The 20,906-nt window shown below is 34.8% G+C and overlaps 1 protein-coding gene across 1 annotated transcript in view; it reads left to right on the top strand.

The window, feature by feature from the left end:
* BRIP1 (BRCA1 interacting DNA helicase 1) overlaps positions 1 to 20,906 on the top strand; it is a 448,227-nt gene that overhangs the window by 192,721 nt on the left and 234,600 nt on the right. The window contains exon 15 of the mRNA XM_074223555.1: positions 18,535 to 18,694. Within this exon, the coding sequence (XP_074079656.1) occupies positions 18,535 to 18,694 (160 nt within the window). The remainder of the gene's footprint in view (positions 1 to 18,534; positions 18,695 to 20,906) is intronic.

The following is a 20,906-nucleotide window of genomic DNA, read 5'->3' as shown; positions in this document are numbered from 1 at the left end:
ACACTACAAAAAAAAAAGAGCTGCTATAGTTTTGTACATGTGGGTCTTTCCCCCTTTTTTATGATCTCTTTGGAATAAAAACCTAGTAGTGGTATTGCTGGTTCACAGGGTTGCACAGTTTGATTGCCCTTTGGGCAAAGTTCCAAATTGTTCTCCAAGGTGGTTGGATCAGTTCACAACTCCACCAGTAATGCAGTGTAGCTAATAGTCTTAAGGGAAGGGGGTAATGAGAGGTTAAGTGATTGCCAAGTGTATCTCAGTGTCCTACTCAGGATCTCCCTGATGATGAGACCATATATCTACTTTAATCAAGCTGCTCATATTGAGATAATTGTAGTCTTTATTGTTTATTATGGGGTGTGTGAAGCCAGCTCCAACTGGCTTGAGAAAAGCAATTGCTAAACTTACATTGTGTGCATTTATACCCAGAATATTGGTAAATGCCACACATTACAGCTTGTCTTGTTTTGTTGATTGTCTTGACTTAATAAAGAGAGAAAAATGTTAATAATGAAAATTAAAGTTAAATATCTGGTGTACATTTTTCCCCCAAAGTACTAATTGCTAAATATATTCCAGTGCATCACTGAATATTCATAATTTTTTTATGATGGTTCTCCATAACCATTCTCCATGTGAAATACCCTTTAATTTGTTGGAGTTCAAAAACACCTTACTGAAGCAGAGATATCACCTCTTTGAAGAATGGTTTTGGTGCTGACTTTGCAGAACTTCTTTTTGACCCTTCAAACACATTTCCAGCCTATTGGAGATTCAGAAGCAACGCTTACTCAAAGAGAAAAATTGTAGTAGCAAATATATGAACTACTCAGAAGAGAAAAGGCTTTTAGAGCAATGTAAGCCTCTTGAGAACCCTTGACTTTTTTGCACTAACAGCAGCACCGATACTGTAATAGTTACTAAGGAGAGCCTAATGATTAATATACCTTTTTTTTTTTTTTGGCCAAGTAACAGTGAAGTATTTTAATACTCAGATAATAAATTTGATAAAAATTTGCTTTATGACCTTACAATGAAGCTTGTTACTATAAAAAAAATAGGGTGAAGATGCTAAGGAGGTAAAATATCTTTTAAAATTGATTAGTTTCAGTTCTCCAGGGAATTTTTTAAATGTTTTTTAGCACTTACTTGTTTTCATTTTGAAATGGTTGATCCACATCGCATATAGGTTTTAAACATGTAGCTAAAACAAAGTCTGACTTTAAACCATAACTGGGAAAATACTGCTTTGTGTAATTTTCCAGTTTCTAAAATTTATGATGAAAAATGATCTTTGCTTTTCAGTTCTTATATAGTGTTTGTTTTATGTGCCAGATGTCATTGCATTGTGACTGGGGAGTTTATATAGTGGTTTTCTAGCTGGAAACTTGTAAGACTAATGAACCAGATCTATTCTCCTCTACCTGCAAGTAATAACAAATTAGGATACTTGTCATCAGTATTTGCTTTTAGTGGTCTGTAATGGTATCCATGATTTCTGTTTGTCTTATATTTTTATTTAGCACAGTTTATTCGTGAAGAAACATTAAATAGTCAGGATTGGGCATTTAACTTAATAGGTCCTAATAAAAAAGGTTCCTGAATTTTCTGGATTAATCTACCTATTTTTGTTACTTCTTTGAAATTAATATAGTTTTAAAGGATTCAAATCTGATTTGAAAACTACATACTTTACTTATAAATGGAATGGAGATTTCTATCTATACATTAAGTAGACCTGATGTTTTCTTTTAATTTTTAAGAAAATGACTATTTAAAATCCATTTGTTTCCATAGTCTTAAATACGTATTTTTAATGATGGTATATAAAATGGTCTTAGTGTCCAATTCTATATATGACTGTGAGATTGCCAGAGAGATCAGTCACATCCTGCTTTTTGAGCATATTTGATTAATATCATTCAGCAGTCTTTATAGAGAAATCTTTATTTTTGTATCTAGTTTTACAGTTTGTTTTATCATTATATTTTGTGCAGGGTATTTTAAATTGTGCACAAGAAGTTTAAGGTCTTTAAAAGAAATCCCAGCAACCAGATTTAGTCTACAAAGGATCCAGTCATATTGGTAGTATGCAAAAATAGAAAACTCAAATAGGAAAGGGGCTGTACTAATCAGTACATAAGAGTCTCTCTAGTGACCCCTTTTTGACTAATTTTAAAATGTTATCTTTATCTTTTTTTATTGTATTTTCATTTATTTTGATCACTTTCTTATTTACATTTTATTTTTTTTATTTTATTTATTTATTTATTTTTATTTTTTTGCAAGGAAATGGGGTTAAGTGGCTTGCCCAAGGCCACACAGCTAGGTAATTATTAAGTGTCTGAGTCCAGATTTGAACTCAGGTACTCCTGACTCCAGGGCTGGTGCTCTATCCACTGTGCCACCTAGCTGCTCCTCTTAGTTACATTTAAAAAAAGAAATATTTATTTAAGGCAGTGGTGTTAAGTGACTTGCCCAGGGTCACATAGCCAGGCATTTATTTTTAAAATGAGTTGTCTCAATAAAAGATTTTATTTATTTTGAGTTTTACAAAATTACCTTATTCTTGCCCCCCCCCCCCCAATAGAAGGCACTCTGTTAGTCTTTACATTGTTTCCATGGTATGCATTGATCTCAGTTGAATGTGATGAGAGAGAAATCATATCCTTAAGGAAGGAAAATAAAGTATAAGAGATAGCAAAATTACGTAAGATAATGTTTTTTTTTCCCTAAATTAAAGGTAATAGTCTTTGGTCTTTGTTCAAACTCCACTGTTCTTTATCTGGATACAGATGGTATTCTTCATTGCAGATATCCCAAAATTGTCCCTGATTGTTGCACTGATGGAATGAGCAACTCCATCAAGGGTTATTGATTAGAGTATTCATTGTTTTTCTGGTTCTGCTCATCTCGCTCAGCATCAGTTCATTCAAATCCCTCCATGCTTCCCTGAATTCCCATCCCTCCGGGTTTCTTTTCTTTTTTCTTTTTGGTTAATATGATTTTATTTATACATTACTAAATATTCTTGGTTAAGAGTAAACGTAATACCTCTCCCCCCACAAAAATGTAGAAACTCATGAGAAATAAAGAAAAAAAGAAAAAAAATGTGTTTCAGTTTGTGTTCTGATACCATAAGCGCTGGATCACATTCTTTATCATAAGTCTATCAGAGCAGTTACTTCCATATTTTTCCACAGTTGCTGTTGCTGTTTGTAATTCCCTCCATCCATTCCACTCCACTACCTTATACTACATTTTCTCTGTCTTTTCAGTCTGTCCCTCTTCTAAAATGTGCTGTAGGGTAGCTGAGTGGTGCAGCAGACAGAGCACCAGCCCTGGGGCCTCAAGCCCACATACCACCCCAGAGACCCAGAGATGAGAAGAATATTTTCAAGCTGCTTGTCTAAAATTTTTGTTCAATTTTTACTTTTTATATGCTACATACAGGAAAAAAGTTACTCACAAATATATGTACTCCCTGACATATTCATTTAACAGTGCATGTTCATGAAATGACATATATTTTTCTTCAGGCAGGTACAACATACAGTATAAAGACATCTGAATAAATTTTTCTTTAAATTGCATATTTAATTGCAACTCTATACATTCTATTTGCAAGAATGCAGGCAATGTGTTGATGTCAATTGAGAAGGGAATATCAAATATATTGAAATGTAGTTGCTGTTAAGTCCTGTGTGATCCTGACTGCAGCTCCACAATATTTGAATTGTGTCCTTCTGGCTGCTTGTAATATATTCTCTTTGACTTGGGAGTTCTGGAACTTGGCTACAATATTCCTGGGAGATGTTTTTTTTTTTTTTGGATCTCTTTCTGGGGAAGTTATCTTAGACTCTGCCCTATCTCTCCACCCAACGCCCATTTCCAAGCTGTTGCCAGGGCATATTGATTTCACATTTGTAATGATCTTTTGAAAACACTTCCATCTTGATACTGTTACCGCTCTAGTGCAAACCCTTATCACCTCACTCCTTGATTTTTGCAGTAGATTGTTGATTGATCTGCCTACTTCAATTCTTTCCCTATTCCAATTCATCTTCCCTTTAGTAAATAATGTAATTTTCCTAAAGTAAAGGTCTGTCACTCTCCTACTTATTAGGCTCCAGTGATTCTCTGTTGCCTCTAGAATCAAACTTTAATCTTTGCAGTATTCTTAAAAACCTTATTCTCTACTAGGTTTTCTCCAATCCAGTGACACTGGCCCCCTAGCCATCTAGGGGACCATCCTTCTGCTCCAGACCTTTTCTCTGGCTCTCTGCCAGGCCTGCAATACTCTGTCTCTTCAACTCTACCCACTGACTTCCTCTAAGTCTCACTAAAATTCTACCTTCAACTGGAAACCTTTCCTAATCCCTCTTAATTTTAGTTCATTCCTACTGTTATTTATTCTTTATCCTGTGGGAAATTACTGAGTATTTGGTTTCCACAGGATTTGAGAGACTCCTATTAGGATCTGTCAGAATAGTACATTACAAAGGCAGGAAACTCTGGTTATTGATTAGGCTGAAAAGACTCAAGCCTTCATGCAGGAATGTGGAGGTGAAACAAAGGAAAAGGTAATCAAAGAAATGACCCTGACCAGTCACTGAACTGGAAGAGTTCCTCTAACTGAACATTTGGGCTGGGGGAAGCCAAAAACCAGCTTGACCTAGACAGGAGTTAACCTAGCATCTCTGACCTTTCACAAGGTATGTGTACTTAATAAGATCCATGCCTATTAACATATACTCCTTCAGTGACAATTGAGCCAGGCTCATCAGCATAACATGTTTCTTATGACCAGGGAGGGAGAATACATATTAAGGGCTGTCATGAGGTGGGTATATCTTTTAGAATGATTGAATACAATGTTTAATTTGGTTGAGAAAGGTGGTTAAAATTTCCGGGTTTCTGTTTCTTCAGAAAAAAAATAGGATGAAGGTTTGTGATGCCATATACAAAAACTATCCACCAGTAGTTCATTCAGAAATCAAATACATAGTCCTTAGAACTTAGGAAAAGCAGTAAGGCAGCTTCACTAAATCACTGAATAGATTGGAAAAGACCTCAAAAAACCATTTGATGGTCCACCTCTCATCTTATAAGTAAGAAAACTAAGGTTTAAAGAGGTGACAGCACATAGTTGAGAGAGGTGCTTGAAGCGTGCTTACTGTAATGGAACCCTACCAGGATGGTTGTCTGGAGTGAAGGGATGATGCCAGGAAATTCTAGCTGCTACTGTGTAGTGAAGAGGCCTCATAAATGAGGAGGGCTCCTATGTTCTCTGTTCAGACACAACCTCCATGTCTAACAAATGCACCACTTCTTTCTCTTCCAATCCTTATGATGATGCAGTACAGTCTACCTCCAAGCCCCCATCTCTTGTTCTCTCAAATTCATTCATTTCTAGCCTACATTTTTTATGTCCCACTCCAGCCTAGTCTTCCCTCTGGAAATTTTGTTCTATAGTTAATAAACTTTCCCTTCATTTTAATCCTCTTCCTCTCATGCTTCTTGTATCTTATCAAACTCACAAACACTGGGTTTCCCCATATAACTGTATCCTTAGCTGCCTTCTCTACAGAGACTACACTTTCTTTCATACCCTCTAACATGATGGTCAGAATGCATGTTGCTCCCCATTGTCACTTTTAGACTCCCATTTGCAAAATCACTTAGCAATATCACTTCCTCTAAGATTCTCTATTCAAATTGTAATCCAAATCATTTCCTAGTAACAGTTATTTATCTAATCTCAGTTCATTCCTTTCTCAAGCAATTAGTATCTGTTTAATATTCTTCCTCTGTTTAAAATCTAGTCTTCTTGCTAGGAGATATTGGATTACATACTGATCTCTACCATCACCTTATCTTCTCAGTTCTTCAAGCAGTTTGATAATTTGTTCACAGACTATTTTTTTTTCAAATCCAAATCATATCTTTATACTAGGATATGTCAGTGTGTATGTTTGATTTTTCCTCAAATGCCTCCAGATCCCTCAGCTCCTATGATGTATTCCATCTGGAGATAGTCACACCCTTTATCGTGCCATCACTGTGATCCAAAACTCCTTTTTTTGTTTTTGGTCAGATCATATTCCCTCCCTCTGCCTCCCCCCCCAAAAAAATTTCTTTTACTTGAATTTTTATTTTTACTTGAATTTCCAGTCCCTCTCCCTCATTATTCTATATAATTGCCTATTTGCTATAACCTCACTTTTCTTCTTTCTCAGTTTCAACCCTATAGTTAATCAATTCAGCTCTACCTTCAAACCCCCTGTGTCCCTACCCTGTTAAAGCTTATATGTTGCCAAAATCCAACCCTAAGTTTCTCCCATCATCCTGTTCTTCTGCTTCTATTCATGTCGTACTGAATAGAGTTGAAAGAAATCATACCAAGAACTGAACTAAATGTTTATATATTTCATCTCAATGAGCCCTCATGACAGCAAGGCATTCCTTTTACTCCTCCCTAATTGACTGTTCTTCAGTTCCTCACAGAGGCTATTCCAACCTTTCTCTTCTCTTATATTCTCTAGTCTCCCACCTCTCATTTCCCTTCTCAACTGAGGACCTCACTGCATAATTTACTAAAAAATAAAATCACTCCTTTACTCCCCCCCCCCCCCATCCCCACTTCCACTTCTTGCTGTACTGTTTTTTCGGCAAATGTCTAACCCTGGAAGATCCCTCTGTCCCTACTTCTGATTTTTTAGTTTTCTTCTAAAACCCCCATTTTAAAGAAAAGGTCAAAGCTAGGGACCATCCAATCCCTTACTTTTTTTTTTAAAGTTATTTTTCCAACTACATGCAAAGATAGTTTTCAACCTTCATTTTTTTGTAAGATTTTGAGTTCTACATTTTTCTCTCTTCCCTCTGTTCCCCCATTCCCTTGACAGCTAGTATTCTAAGTTATACATGAAATATGTTAAACATATTTCTATATTAATCATGTTGTGAAAAAAGAATCAGAACCATGAGAGGGGGAAAAACAAAAAATAAAATAAATTCTAAAAATTTAAAATAGTAATCTTTTGACTCTTTACTTTTCATCTTTTATGTAATATTTTCCCTTTTTGAATGTCAGTTCCCTGAGAGCAAGGACTGTTTTTTGTTTTTGTTTTTTTGCTTCTGGTTGTATTACCTAGCACAAAGTAAATGCTTACCTAGACTTTCTGAGCTCTTATTGTGTTCTTTATTCCAGCCTTTGATTGAGAGGTAACTCTTTTCTCACAAAGATCAGTCTGTATGTATCTTGTGATCTCATCTTTTTTTTGCTTTTTTTAAAATTGTTTTTTGAATTTTACAATCCCCCCCATCTCACTTTCTTCCCCCCTCCACGAAGGCAATCTGAGAGTCTTTACATTGTTTCCATGATCTAAGTTGAATGTGATGAGAGAGAAATCATATCCTTAAGGGGAAAAAAAAGTATAAGAGATAGCAAAATTACATAATAAGATAACTTTTTTTTAGGTCTTTTTTTTGCAAGGCAAATGGGGTTAAGTGTCTTGCCCAAGGCCACACAGTTAGGTAATTATTAAGTGTCTGAGACTGGATTTGAACCCAGGTACTCCTGACTCCAAGGCTGGTGCTTTACCCACTATGCCACCTAGCCACCCCCTAACTTTTTTTTTAAATTAAAGGCAATAGTCTTTGGTCTTTGTTCAGACTCCACACAATTCTTTCTTTGGATGCAGATGGGAATCTCCATTGCAGATAGCCCAAAATTGCATCTGATTGTTGCACTGATGGAATGAGCAAGTCCATAAAGGTCAGATATGTTGCCCTTAGGATGTACAATATTATACTGGTCCTGCCCATCTCATTCAGCATTAGTTCATGCAGATCCTTCCATGCTTCCCTGAATTCCCATCCCTCCTGGTTTCTAATAAAACAATAGTCTTCCATCACATACATATACCACAGTTTCTTAAGCCATTCCCCAATTGAAGGACATTCATCCAATTTCAAATTCTTTGCCACCACAAACAGGACTGCTGTGAATATTTTTGTACAAATGATATTTTTACCATTTTTCATAATTTTTTCAGGGTATAGACCCAGTAGTGGTATTGCTGAATCAAAGGGTATGCACATTTTTGTTGCCCTTTGGGCATCATTCCAAATTGCCTTCCAGAAAGGTTGGATGAGTTCACAGCTCCACCAACAATGTATTAGTGTCCCAGATTTCCCACATCCCTTCCAACATTGATCATTGTCCTTTCTGGTCACATTGGCCAGTCTGAGAGGTGTGAGGTGGTACCTCGGAGATGCTTTAATTTGCATATCTCTAATAAGCAGTAATTTAAAGCAATTTTTAAAAAGGTTTTTGCAAGGCAAATGGGATTAAGTGGCTTGCCCAAGGCCACATATCTAGGTAATTATTAAGTGTCTGAGGCCAGATTTGAACTCAGATACTACTGACTCCAGGGCCAGTGCTCTTTCCACTGCACCACCTAGCCACCCCCTAGAGCAATTTTTCATATGACTATAGGTTGCTTTGATTTCCTCTCCTGTAAATTGCCTTTGCTTATCCTTTGACCATTTGTCAATTGGGGAATGACTTGGATGCCTTTTTTTTTAAAATTAAAGTTAATAGTCTTTGTTTTTTGTTCAAACTGTACAATTCCCTGTTCATATACAGATGGTATTCTCCATTGCAAATACCCCATAATTGTCCCTGATTGTTGCCCTGATGAAATGAGCTAATCCATCAACATTGATCATCAACCCCATTTTGCTGTTAGGCTGTACAATGTTCTCCTGGTTCTGCTCATCTCTCTCAGCATCAGTTCTTTTTTTGTTTTATTATTATTAAAGATTTTATTTTGAGCTTTAAAATTTTTCTCCTGATATTACTTCCCTCCCCCTATTCCCCTACAGAAGTAAATTTGTCAGTTTTTAAATTGTTTCCATGGTATACATTGATCCAAATTGAATGTGATGAGAGAGAAATCATATCCTTAAGGAAGAAACATAAAGTATAAGAGATAGCAAGGTCAGACAATAAGATATCCGTTTTTTTTTTTTTCCTAAAAGGTAATAGTCCTTGGTCTTTGTTCAAACTCTACAGTTCTTTCTCTGGATACAGATGATATTTTCCATTGCAGATAGCCCAAAATTGTCCCTGATTGTTGCACTGATGGAATGAGCAGGTCCATCAAGGTTGATCATAGCCCCCATATTGCTGTTAGGGTGTACAGTGTTTTCTGGTTCTGCTCATCTCACTCAGCCTCAGTTCTTGTAAATCCATCCAGGCTTCCCTAAATTCCCATCCCTCCTGGTTTCTAATAGAACAATAGTATTCCATGACATATATGTACCAGTTTGCTAAGCCATTCCCCAATTGAAGGACATTTACTTGATTTCCAATTCGTTGCCACCACAAACAGGGCTGCTATGAATATTTTTGTAGAAGTGACATTTTTACCCTTTTTCATTATCTCTTTCGAGTATAGACCCAGTATTGGTATTGCTGGATCAAAGGGTATGCACATTTTTGTAGCCCTTTGGGCCTAATTCCAAATTGCTCTCCAGAAAGAATGTATGAGTTCTCAGCTCCACCAACAATGTAGTAGTGTCCCAGATTTCTCACAACCCTTTCAACAATGATCATTATCCTTTCTGGTCATATTGGCCAGTCTGAGAGGTGTGGGGTGGTACCTCAGAGAAGTTTTAACTTCCATTTCTCTAATAAGTAATTTTCATATGACTGAATTGCTTTGATCTCCTCATCTGTACATTGCCTTTGCATATCCTTTGATCATTTGTCAATTGGGGAATGACTTTTTTTTTTAATTGACTCAGTTCTCTGTATATCTTAGAAATGAATCCTTTGTCAGAAACATTTGTAAAGATTGTTTCCCAGTTTACTGCATTTCTTTTTATCTTGGTTATGGTGGTTTTCTCTGGGCAAAAGCTCTTTTTAAAAATGTTTTTGCAAGGCAATGGGGTTAAGTGGTTTGCCCAAGACCACACAACTAGGTAATTATTGTCTGAGATCAGATTTGAACTCAGGTACTCCTGACTCCAGAGCCAGTGCTCTATCCACTGTGCCACCTAGCCGCCCATGTGCAAAAGCTTTTTAATTTAATGTAATCAAAATCATCTAGTTTGTTTTCAGTTATGTTCTCCATCTCTTCCTTAGTCATGAACTGCTTCCTTTTCCATAGATCTGACAGGTAAGCTAGTCTTTGATCTTCTAGTTTGCTTATAGTATTTTTTTATGTGTCTACATCCTGTATTCATTTTGATCTTATCTTGGTATAGCGTGTGAGGTGTTGGTCTAATCTAAGTTTCTAAGTTTTTCTAAGTTTCCAATTTTTCCAGCAGTTTTTATTGAGGAGAGAGTTTTTATCCCACTAGCTGAACTCTGGGTTTAACAAACAGCAGATCATTATAATCGTTTCCTGCTATTGCACCTAGTCTATTCTACTGGTCCACCACTCTATTTCTTAGGCAATACCAGACAGTTTTGATGACTGATGCTTTATAATATAATTTTAGATCTGGCTAAGCCACCTTATTTTGTACTTTTTTCATTGAATTCCTGGAAATTCTTGACTTTTTATTTCTCCATATGAATTTACTTACAATTGTTTCTAACTCATTAAAGTAATTTTTTTGGAATTTTGATTGGTATGGCACTAAACAAGTAGTTTAGTTTTGGTAGAATTGTAATTTTTATTATATTAGCTTGACCTATCCATGAGCAGTTGATGTTTGCCCAGTTCTTTAAATCTGATTTAATTTGTGTGAGAAGTGTTTTATAATTGTTTTCAAAAAGTTTCTGGGTCTGCCTTGGCAAATAGATTCCCAGGTATTTTATATTGTCTGAGTTTACTTTGAATGGGATTTCTCTTTTTAGGTCTTCCTGCTGTATCTTGCTAGTCATATATAGAAAAGTTGAGGATTTATGAGGGTTTAATTTTATACCCCCCCAACTTTGCTAAAATCACTAATTGTTTCCAGTAGTTTTTTTTGGATGATTTCTTGGGATTCTTCAGGTATAACATCATGTCATCTGCAAAGAGTGAGAGTTTTGTCCCTTCCTTCCCAATTCTTATTCCTTCAATTTCTTTTCCTTCTCTAATCGCTGAAGCTGACATTTCTAATACAATATTGAATAGTAGTCATGATAATGGGCATCCTTGTTTCACCCCTGATCTTATTGGGAATGCCTCTAGCCTCTCCCCATTGAATATAATGCTTGTTAATGGTTTCAGATAGATACTGCTTATTATTCTAAGGAACAGTCCTGTATTCCTACACTCTCTAGTGTTTTTTGTAGGAATGGATGCTGTACTTTGTCAAAAACTTTTTTTAGCACCTATTGATAGGATCATATAAGTTCTGATAGGTTTGTTGTTGATATAATTGATTATTCTAACAGTTTCCCTAATAGTGAACCAACCCTACATTCCTGGGATGAATCCTACTTGGTCAAAATGTATTACCTAGTGATAACTTGTCATAATCATTTTGCTAAGATTTTATTTGAGATTTTTGCATCTATATTCATCAGGGAAATAGGTCTATAATTTTCTTTCTCTGTTTTAACTCTTCCTGGTTTAGGTATCAGCACCATATTGGTTTCATAAAAAGAGTTAGGCAGAGTTCTGTCTTCCCCTATTTTTCCAAAGTGTTTATATAGAACTGGAACCAATCGTTTCTTAAATGTTTGGTAAAATTCACTTGTGAATCCATCAGGCCCTGGAGATTTTTTCTTAGGGAGTTCAATGATGCCTTGTTGAATTTCTTTTTTCCTGAGATGGGGTTGTTTAGGCATTTAATCTCCCCTTCATTTAACCTGGGCAACTTATATTTTTATAAATATTCATCCATTTTACTTAGATTGTCAAATTTATTGGCATAGAGTTGGGAAAAATCATTCTGAATTATTATTTTAATTTCCTCATTGGTGGTGAGTTCACCTTTTTCATTCATCATACTAGCGATTTGGTTTTTTCTCCCTTTTTTAAAAAATCAAATTGTTCAGAGGTTTATCAATTTTATTTTTTCATAAAAGCAACTTGGTTTTATTTATTAATTCAATAATTTTTTGTTTTTGATTTTATTAATGTCTCCTTTAATTTTTAGAATTTCTAATTTGGTATTTAATTGGGGATTTTTAATTTGTTCTTTCTCTAATTATTTAAGTTGCATATTTAGTTCATTGTTTTCCTCTTTCTCTAATTTATTCATGTAAGCATTTAAAGATATAATATATCCCCTGACAGTCACTTTGAGAGAATCCCATAGGTTTTGGTATGTTGTTTCATTATTGTCATTATCTAGGATAAAATAATTAATTATTTCTATAATTTGTTGTTTGATGTACTCATTGTTTAAAATGAGGTTGTTCAGTTTCCAATTAGTTCTGGGTCTATATCTTCCTGGCCCAATATTGCATATGATTTTTATTGCATTGTGATCTGAGAAAGATGTATTCACTATTTCTGCCTTTCTGCAATTTATTTATTTTTTTTAAATTTTTTTGCAAGGCAAATGGGTTTAAGTGGCTTGCCCAGGGCCACAGCTAGGTAATTATTAAGTGTCTAAGCCTGGATTTGAAGTCAGGTACTCCTGACTCCAGGGCTGGTGCTTTATCTACTGCACCACCTAGCTGCCCATCTGCAATTTATATTAGGTTTATATGCTCTAGTACAAGTATAAGTATAAGTGCCAGGTACTGCAGAAAGAAATGGATATTCCTTTCTATCCCCATTCAGTTTCCTCCATAATTCTACCATATGTAGTTTTTCTAAAAATCTATTTACCTCCTTAACTTCTTTCTTTTTCGTTTTATCATTCGATTTATCTAGAACTGAGAGTGGGAGGTTGAGGTCTCCCACTAGTAGAGTTTTGCTGTCTATGTCTTTCTGTATCTCTTTCAGCTTCTCCTTTAAGAATTTGTATGCTTGGGGCCGGCCGTGGAGTCAGGAGTACCTGGGTTCAAATCAGTTCTCAGGCACTTAATAATTACCTAGCTGTGTGGCTCTGGGCAAGCTACTTAACCCCATTTGCCTTGCAAAATCCTAAAAAAAAAAATTTGTATGCTATCCCATTGGGTGCATATATATTCAGTACTGAAATCACTTTATTGTCTATGGTACCTTTTAGGACCATGTAATTTACTTCCTTATCTCTTTTAATGCTATCTATTTTTGCAGCTGCTTTGTCTGAGATAAGGATTGCTACCCTTGCTTTTTTCACTTCAGCTGAAGCAAAATATGTTTTGCTCCAGCCTTTTACCTTTACTCTGCATGTATTTCTCTGCTTCAGATGAGTTTCTTGTAAACAACATATTGTAGGATTCTGGTTTTTAATCCACTCTGCTATTTGCTCATTTTTTAAGGGAGAGTTCAACCCCTTCACATTCAGCATTATAATTACTAACACTTTATTGCCCTCTATCAGCATCAGTTCTTGCAAATCCTTCCAGGCTTCTCTGAATTCCCAGCCCTTCTGGTTTCTAATAGAACAATAGTGTTCCATAACATACATATCCCACAATTTGTTCAGCCATTCCTCAATTGATGAACCATTCACTCAATTTCCAATTCTTTGACATCACAAACAGGGCTGTTTTTAATATTTTTGTATATGTGATGTTTTACCCTTTTTCAGGATTTCTTAATGGCATTGCTGGATCAAAGGATATGCATATTTTTATTGCCCTTTGTATATAATTCCAGATTGCTCTCCAGAAGGCTTGGATGAGTTCACAGCTCCACTAGAAATGCATTAATGTCCCAAATTTCCCACATCCCTTCTAGCATTTATCATTTTTTTTCTGGTCATATTGGCCGGTCTGAGACATGTAAGGTGGTACCTCAGAGAAGCTTTAATTTGCATTTCTCTAATCAGTAATGATTTAGAGCAATTTTTCATGACTATGGATTGCTTTGATTTTCTCATCTGTAAATTGCCTCTGCATGTCCTTTGACTGTCAATTGGGGAATGGCTTGTTTGTTTTTTTTTAATGATAAATTTAGCTCAGTTCTCTATATATTTTAGAAATGAGTCCTTTGTCAGGAATAGTAGTTGTAAAAATTGTTTCGCACTTTAGTACATTTATTTTATTCTTAGTTACAGTGGTTTTATTTGTGCAAAAGCTTTTTAATGTAATCAAAATTATCCAGTTTGTTTTTAATGATGTTGTCCATCTTTTCTTTGGTCATAAACTGCTTCCCTTTCCATAGATTTGACAGATAAACTATTCCTTGATCTCCTAGTTTGCTTCTAATATTGTCTTTTGTGTTTATATCCAGTACCCATTTTGATCTTATCTTGGTATAGGGTGCGAGATGTTGATCTAATCTCCCTCTTATCTTTTAGAGCAGGTTGCCCCCTCCCCCATATCTGTGCTCATTCCAATTCATCCATGTCTTTTTTTTCCCTTCATAATGCCTTCAAATTGCCCAAGTCGCTTCTATCCGGGAAAAAAAAGTGTCTGAATCCTGATTTGAACTCAGGTCCTCCTGAGTCCAGGGCTGGTGCTCTATCTACTGTGCTCCTTATCTGCCCCTTTCATCTTTTATAATGACTTTTGACTTCATCAGAACAAAATGAGAAAAAAGAATCATGAGGGGGAAAAACATGAAAAATAAAACAAATTCTATAAATTGAAAATTTTCAGAAAAAAAACTGAAACTGCTCCCTCTAAGTTACTTGTGATCTTTTAATTGCCAAATCTGATGGCCTTTTCTCATTCTTCATGCTCTTCTGATCATTGAGCACTTTTAACTATCCTCTCCTCAATGCTCTCATCTTTTGAGTTTTCATAGCACTACTATCTTGATTCTTTCTTTACTGTCAATTCACTCTTCCAAAACCTCTTTCTTGTTCATCAGCCAAACTACATTTCCTAAATGGCTATTTACTAAGGCTGTCTCCTGGACCCTCTTTTCTATCGTTTTTCTTTACTCATCCATTCACTACCCTCAATCAAGCTCTTGTCACCTTTTGCCTGGACCATTGCTTTAGGTCTCTTTCCCTTTCTGGTCTGAACTACATAGAGTTGCACAAATGATTTTCTTAAAATGCAAGTGAGATCATATCATTTCTCTGTGTCTTAAAATTCCATGACTTCTTCTTACCTTTAGATTTAAAATATAATCATCCAATTTTTGACCCCTAAAATTCTTTACAACCTGACCCTTTTCTACCTTCCTATTCTTATAATAGATTACTCCCCTTTTTGCCCAGCCAAAGTGACATTCTTGGTTGACTTTTGCTGCTTAAAGGCTTGCAGCACCTTTTCTGCAGTTTAGAGTCTTAGAGAGTTACTCTGAGAGGTTAAGGGAGTTACCCACAGTCAAATGGCTAGTAAGAGTCAGAAATGGAATTGAATCCAGCTAACCCTCTGTTATGCTATTCTGTTTCTCAAATGACAAAACTGATTGATATAGTGACTGTCATTATTAAGAAGACATTTAAAAAGGAGGGTAATAAAAATTCATAACAAAAATAATAAATGACAATAATAATAAAAATTTTATAAAAGGAAAAATTCTGAACAGTTCTAAGCTCATAAAGAGAGAATGAGATGAGGTTCTTTTATGACCTAAGAAGACTGATTAAGACTGATTTATCCATGTTAGGCATAGCTAAATAGTATTCTGATGTAATAATCTCTCGACTTTTAGAGAAATACTATTCCCTACAGAACTTTAAAAGTTATTGATGCAATAGTTAACAAACTAGTTAAATTTTAGTTATATTTGGCTGCATAGAAGGAGGTTTTCTGGGACAAGCTTCCCTAAACCTCCCACCTTATCATCCTATGCCATTTTATTCAAATTTTCCTCATTTTAATTTTTTATGAGGAGAGTTCAGTATTTTCCCATTGAACTGCAATATAAAAACAAAATTTCAGGTTCTGGGAAAACGTTCTTATCTGAAGAATCTATTCAGGACATCAAGTAAAGGGTACTCCTCGTGGATAGAGCACCAGTCCTGGAGTCAGGAGGACCTGAGTTCAAATCCAGCCTCAGACACTTAATTACTTAACTGTATGACTCTGGCTAAGTCACTTAACTCTATTGCCTTGCCTCCATTCTGTTTGAACATCGTGCTTCTCAAAAGAAGCTTCTATCACACAGTCAGTGCTACCCAGGTTAAGAATGTAGCAATTACACTTTTCCTGTCTGTTGTATTGGAGATAATGGGAGATCCAGACATGTAGTCTTAGGATGAAATACCTTAAAGATAGAACTCCTTGCCTTGTCATTCAAGCAAGGGAAAGTGAAACAGACTCAAAAATCATTGCTTTTTTTTTTCTTCTCTTCTCCATTTATCAATAGTGGGTATGAAAACAAAACCCTTGAGAACAGGGAAAGGGTGATAAAAGATGTTGAGGAAAAAATGACCACTTTTCACCCTTATCTCCCTCCCTTTTTCCCTCTCACCATATATTAAAAAGTTCACAGACAGCTTAAACCACACAAAACCACCTATAAATACATATAATTTCTAATATTAAATTTATAGCTTTTAAAAACAATTACCACAAGACATTTAAAAAATTTGTTCAAAATCTTTTGAAAAGATAAATTTATGTATATAATTACTTGAATGGACAAAATGCAATCTTTTAGGTAGATCAGTTGTGTGGTATAGATAAGAGTTGTTTATTATCCAAGACTATACTCCTGTTTATAGTTTAGCCATTTTTAATTTTTTTTAATTCAAAACATTCAAAAGTATGTGATGTTTTCCTTTTCTTTTGATGGATCGTATATTGCCACCCCTATCCTAGTCATTGTTAGCTACTTCTTTTCTCTCTACAGATTTTAATTTTCTTTTAATCATTGGCATCATTACTAATCCTGAATCAAGGTGTTTTTAGACAATTGGCTATTAATCCCTGGACCACAGCATATGCTACAGAATGCTGTGATAATCATAATAGAGAGAATCAAGCTAAATCACTTTTCATTTCCAAAATTAATAGGAATTTGGGGTGGCTAGGTGGCGATGGGGCAGCTAGGTGGCGTAGTGGATAATGCACTGGCCCTGGAGTCAGGAGTACCTGGGTTCAAATCCTGTCTCAGACACTTAATAATTACCTAGCTGTGTGGCCTTGGGCAAGCCATTTAACTCCATTTGCCTTGCAAAAACCTAAAGAAAACAAAACAAAATTAATAAGAATTCTGAAAGTATTCAAATCTGATGACTTTTTAAGTGTAAGTATAAATTTAAGAGTGATTAGGAAAGAAGACATTATTTGTGCTTTTACATATCAAAACAATACTTCTTATTGCAGATCCATAGTAGTTTTATTAAACAAGTGTTCTTAACCATTTTGTATCATGGACTTCTTTGACAGCAATCTGATGAAGCCTATGAATCTCTTCTCAAATTAGATAATTTAAATGTATAATACAAAACTCTTATGATTATAAAGGAAGCAAATTATATTGAAATGGAGTATCAAACTATCTATTTTAAAAACACAAGTTCATGAACCCCAAGTTAAGAACCCCTTATTTAACTCATGTGAAACATAGTGAATCATATTTATTAAACTTGAACAAGGCTTCTGAAAAGGAGAGAAAGAAAGGTGTTTGATATAAACATAATTTTTCAAGTACTAGTATTATTTGTACTATTTTCCCAGGGTTGTTTTTAAGGAATATGTAGATTTTTAGTATGCAAATAAAAGAATTTAAGATAGAAAATAGGAATTTAGGAATCATCTTGAGCTTCAGTTTAGGGATGTTGAAGTACCAAGGTCATGTGTTTGAGTGCTTTGGAATTCCCCTTTTTCTCCCTCATCTCCCTCTATCCTCCATCTCCCCTCCTGGGAAAAGAAAAGGGAAAAATAGACAAAAGGGGAAGGGGAAAGAAAGAGACAGTTTTTCAAGTTGAAGCAGAGTACTAAAATATTCACTTTCAATGAAAGGATCTGAGGTAAGTTAATAAACAGCTCCCCCATAAAAGATCAATGTTCACATTTTAAGTAGTACTAAAATATGACAGTGAATTTCAAGATCTGATTTTCTGTTGGTACTTCCTAATGTGATCATTTCAATTTAGTGGCCATTTATTAAGAACTTTGTGGTTAAGAAAGTTTAGAATTACCACCTCAGGTGTTCACGTGGACTACTTGTGCTTGATCTATGGTAGAGCATTCCAAAATTGTATTGATCTGATCAGCCACAGTCGGACACACTGAAACTCATCTATAACACAGTGATGTCATTTTGTTCTTCTTTGATAATGAAGGATGTAAATCAACTATGTGATAAGCTTAAGGTATTGAAAGCAGCTTTTGCCCTGAAGATTGTTTATTCTTCTAGAATTTTTACTATTCATTGAATTTACTTTATCTCCACTCACTGGAGGAAATTTTATGTCTGTATTTTTCCATTTCTATAACTATCATTTTACTAGTCTAATTCATGAAATTAGGTTTCCATTTCTTATGTTTCAAATTGCAAATGAACCAGTGGGAAGAAGAGAACAATTTATTTAGTTAAGGATCTAAATTTCTTTTTTTCTTTTTTTATTTTCTTGCTTTAGCTTCTGGACAAATTAAAAGAACGTTGGATACACACTGGTTTATGGCATAACCTTGAGCTAGTGAAGACAGTCATTACGGAACCACAAGGTGGAGAGAAAACTGCATTTGATGAAGTGTTACAAGTGTACTATGATGCAATCAAGAGTAAAGGAGACCGAGGTATGCCTATTTCTTGGCTACTGAATAAACACTGTCATATATAAGTGCAGATTCATAATGTCAGTATTTATTTGAATATTTGAATGTACTATATACATTTATCTCTTGGTTCTATATGAATGGAATAATTATTTCAATTGGCATTATCTCATATAAATGCTATCATGTATATGTTTATAATACATTTAGACACTTTTATCTTCTTTATTGGTCTTTAAGCTATGAGTTCTGATAAAGTTATGAACCTCATAACATTATCCTTGTTCAAAAGCAGAACTGAAGTATGCTCTCCCTAAATATAGATAATTTATTTAAACATAATAAGTAGCCTAACAGTAATATCCTTTGAATAATGGAGCTTAATGGGAGATGGTATGACATAAAGCATTAGCCTTGCAGACAGGAAGACCTAGATTCAAGTTCTGATTCTGATCCATACCAACTGTGACCATTGCAATGGTGAAAAGGACTTTTTGTGTTAGGCGTTCCCTATACCAGTGAAAATACAGATCTGGAATTTACCACTACTATCCCCAGAAAAAGAAAGACTCCCACTATGCATATACACACATGCACTACTACAAAATCTTTAAATGACTGGGCTCTTTTACTCTCCTACTTAAGTGTTTGGTGTGAGAGTTTCAGAGAATTAGGGACTGGGTTAAAGTTATTTAAAATTGTTCAGGGAATTAATATAGTAAGTTAAAGTACTGATTATAATTTAAATTTTGATTGCTAAGTCAGAATTATAATTAGTTCAATCTAAAGTTGGCTCTCTTACAATATTGTTCCCAGTATGCATGTGATACAAGAAATTTCATTTCAGACTGTGTTCACCAACATGTTGCAGTTATAATCTTTATTCCAACTGAATTTCTTTGAAGACTTGTTAATTTAATAGATCTGTGATTTCATTGATATGAATATTACCTCCACTGATATATATATATATATATATATATATATATATATATATATCACAAACTTTACAGCTTCTTATTCCATGCAATTATTATTGATGTTTTACTATATTTCCTCAATAGAAGTCCATCAAATTTAAGGAGTGCTCATCATTTGGGGAATAGCTAAACAATCTGTGGTATATGATTGTAATGGAATATTATTATGGTATAAAAATGATAAGCAGGATGAATTCAGAAAAATGTGGATAAACTTGCATGAAATGATGCATAGGAAAATGAAAAGAACCAGAAGGATGTTGTATAGAGTAAAAGCAGCAATATTATTTATTGAAGAATTGTGAATGACCTAGCTATTATCAGCAAAACAATGATCCAAGACAATTCCAAAGAACTAATGTTGAAGCGTTCTGTCTGCCTCCAGGGAAGAAACTGATATTTTTTGAATACAGACTGAAACATGCTATTTTTCCACTTTATTTATCTTTTATTTGAGTCTTCTTAAACAAAATAACTAATATCGAAATTTCTTCATAAAAAATAGAGATCTATTAAAGCTGTGGAGGAAGTCTTCTTATTTTTAAGTAATTCATAATGTTCATTTGTTGTCTCTCAGTTTCACTGTGCCTTTACAATATTCATGATAATGTTTTTATGCCATTTTTTTTGTGTGGTATAGTTTTTCATGGGTAAAAAGTTTGCAACTTTTCCCCATTGTCCTTTATATTATAACTTGTCATTTTAATTCTATCTAGATCATGGTGCTCCTTGATTTCCAGCTATATATAACATCTCTGGGGGAACATTAATTTGAGAGGTTTACTTTTGTAGGAGTAGGCAGTGATGAACTTATTTGATATATTGTTCATTTAGTTTGAGCAGTGGATGTTTTTATCCTCGTTTTTTTCAGTATGTGTGATCATGCCAATCTCTTTTGCTTTGCTATGGATTTCACAAACAGGAGTTTGTAGCACTCTGAGTTCAATGCAATGAATCTATTGTCTGTGATTAGTCATATTTAGAGAAACTCACGTCAACAGAGACAAGCCCTTGCCTTCAAATTGACAAAAGAAGGCTTTAATAATTTTGATGAATTTCTTATTTAACATGTGACTCCCTGTTTAATGTTTCACTGTGTGTCAGTGCTTAGGAGATCATCAACCAAAACCATTCTCACAATCTTAACTACTATAGGTAGCAAAACTATCATAGTGTTTTATATGATTTTGACATTCATGTGGGAAGCACTTCTTATACGTAGAGCCTTTAAGACTTGGTTTTTTACTCATATC

The sequence above is a fragment of the Macrotis lagotis genome, chromosome 2 (assembly GCF_037893015.1).
Source record: "Macrotis lagotis isolate mMagLag1 chromosome 2, bilby.v1.9.chrom.fasta, whole genome shotgun sequence".
NCBI classification, from domain to species: Eukaryota; Metazoa; Chordata; class Mammalia; order Peramelemorphia; family Peramelidae; genus Macrotis; species Macrotis lagotis.
The sequence above is the reverse complement of the archived record's forward strand: the minus strand, read 5'-3'. Positions and strand labels throughout refer to the sequence as shown.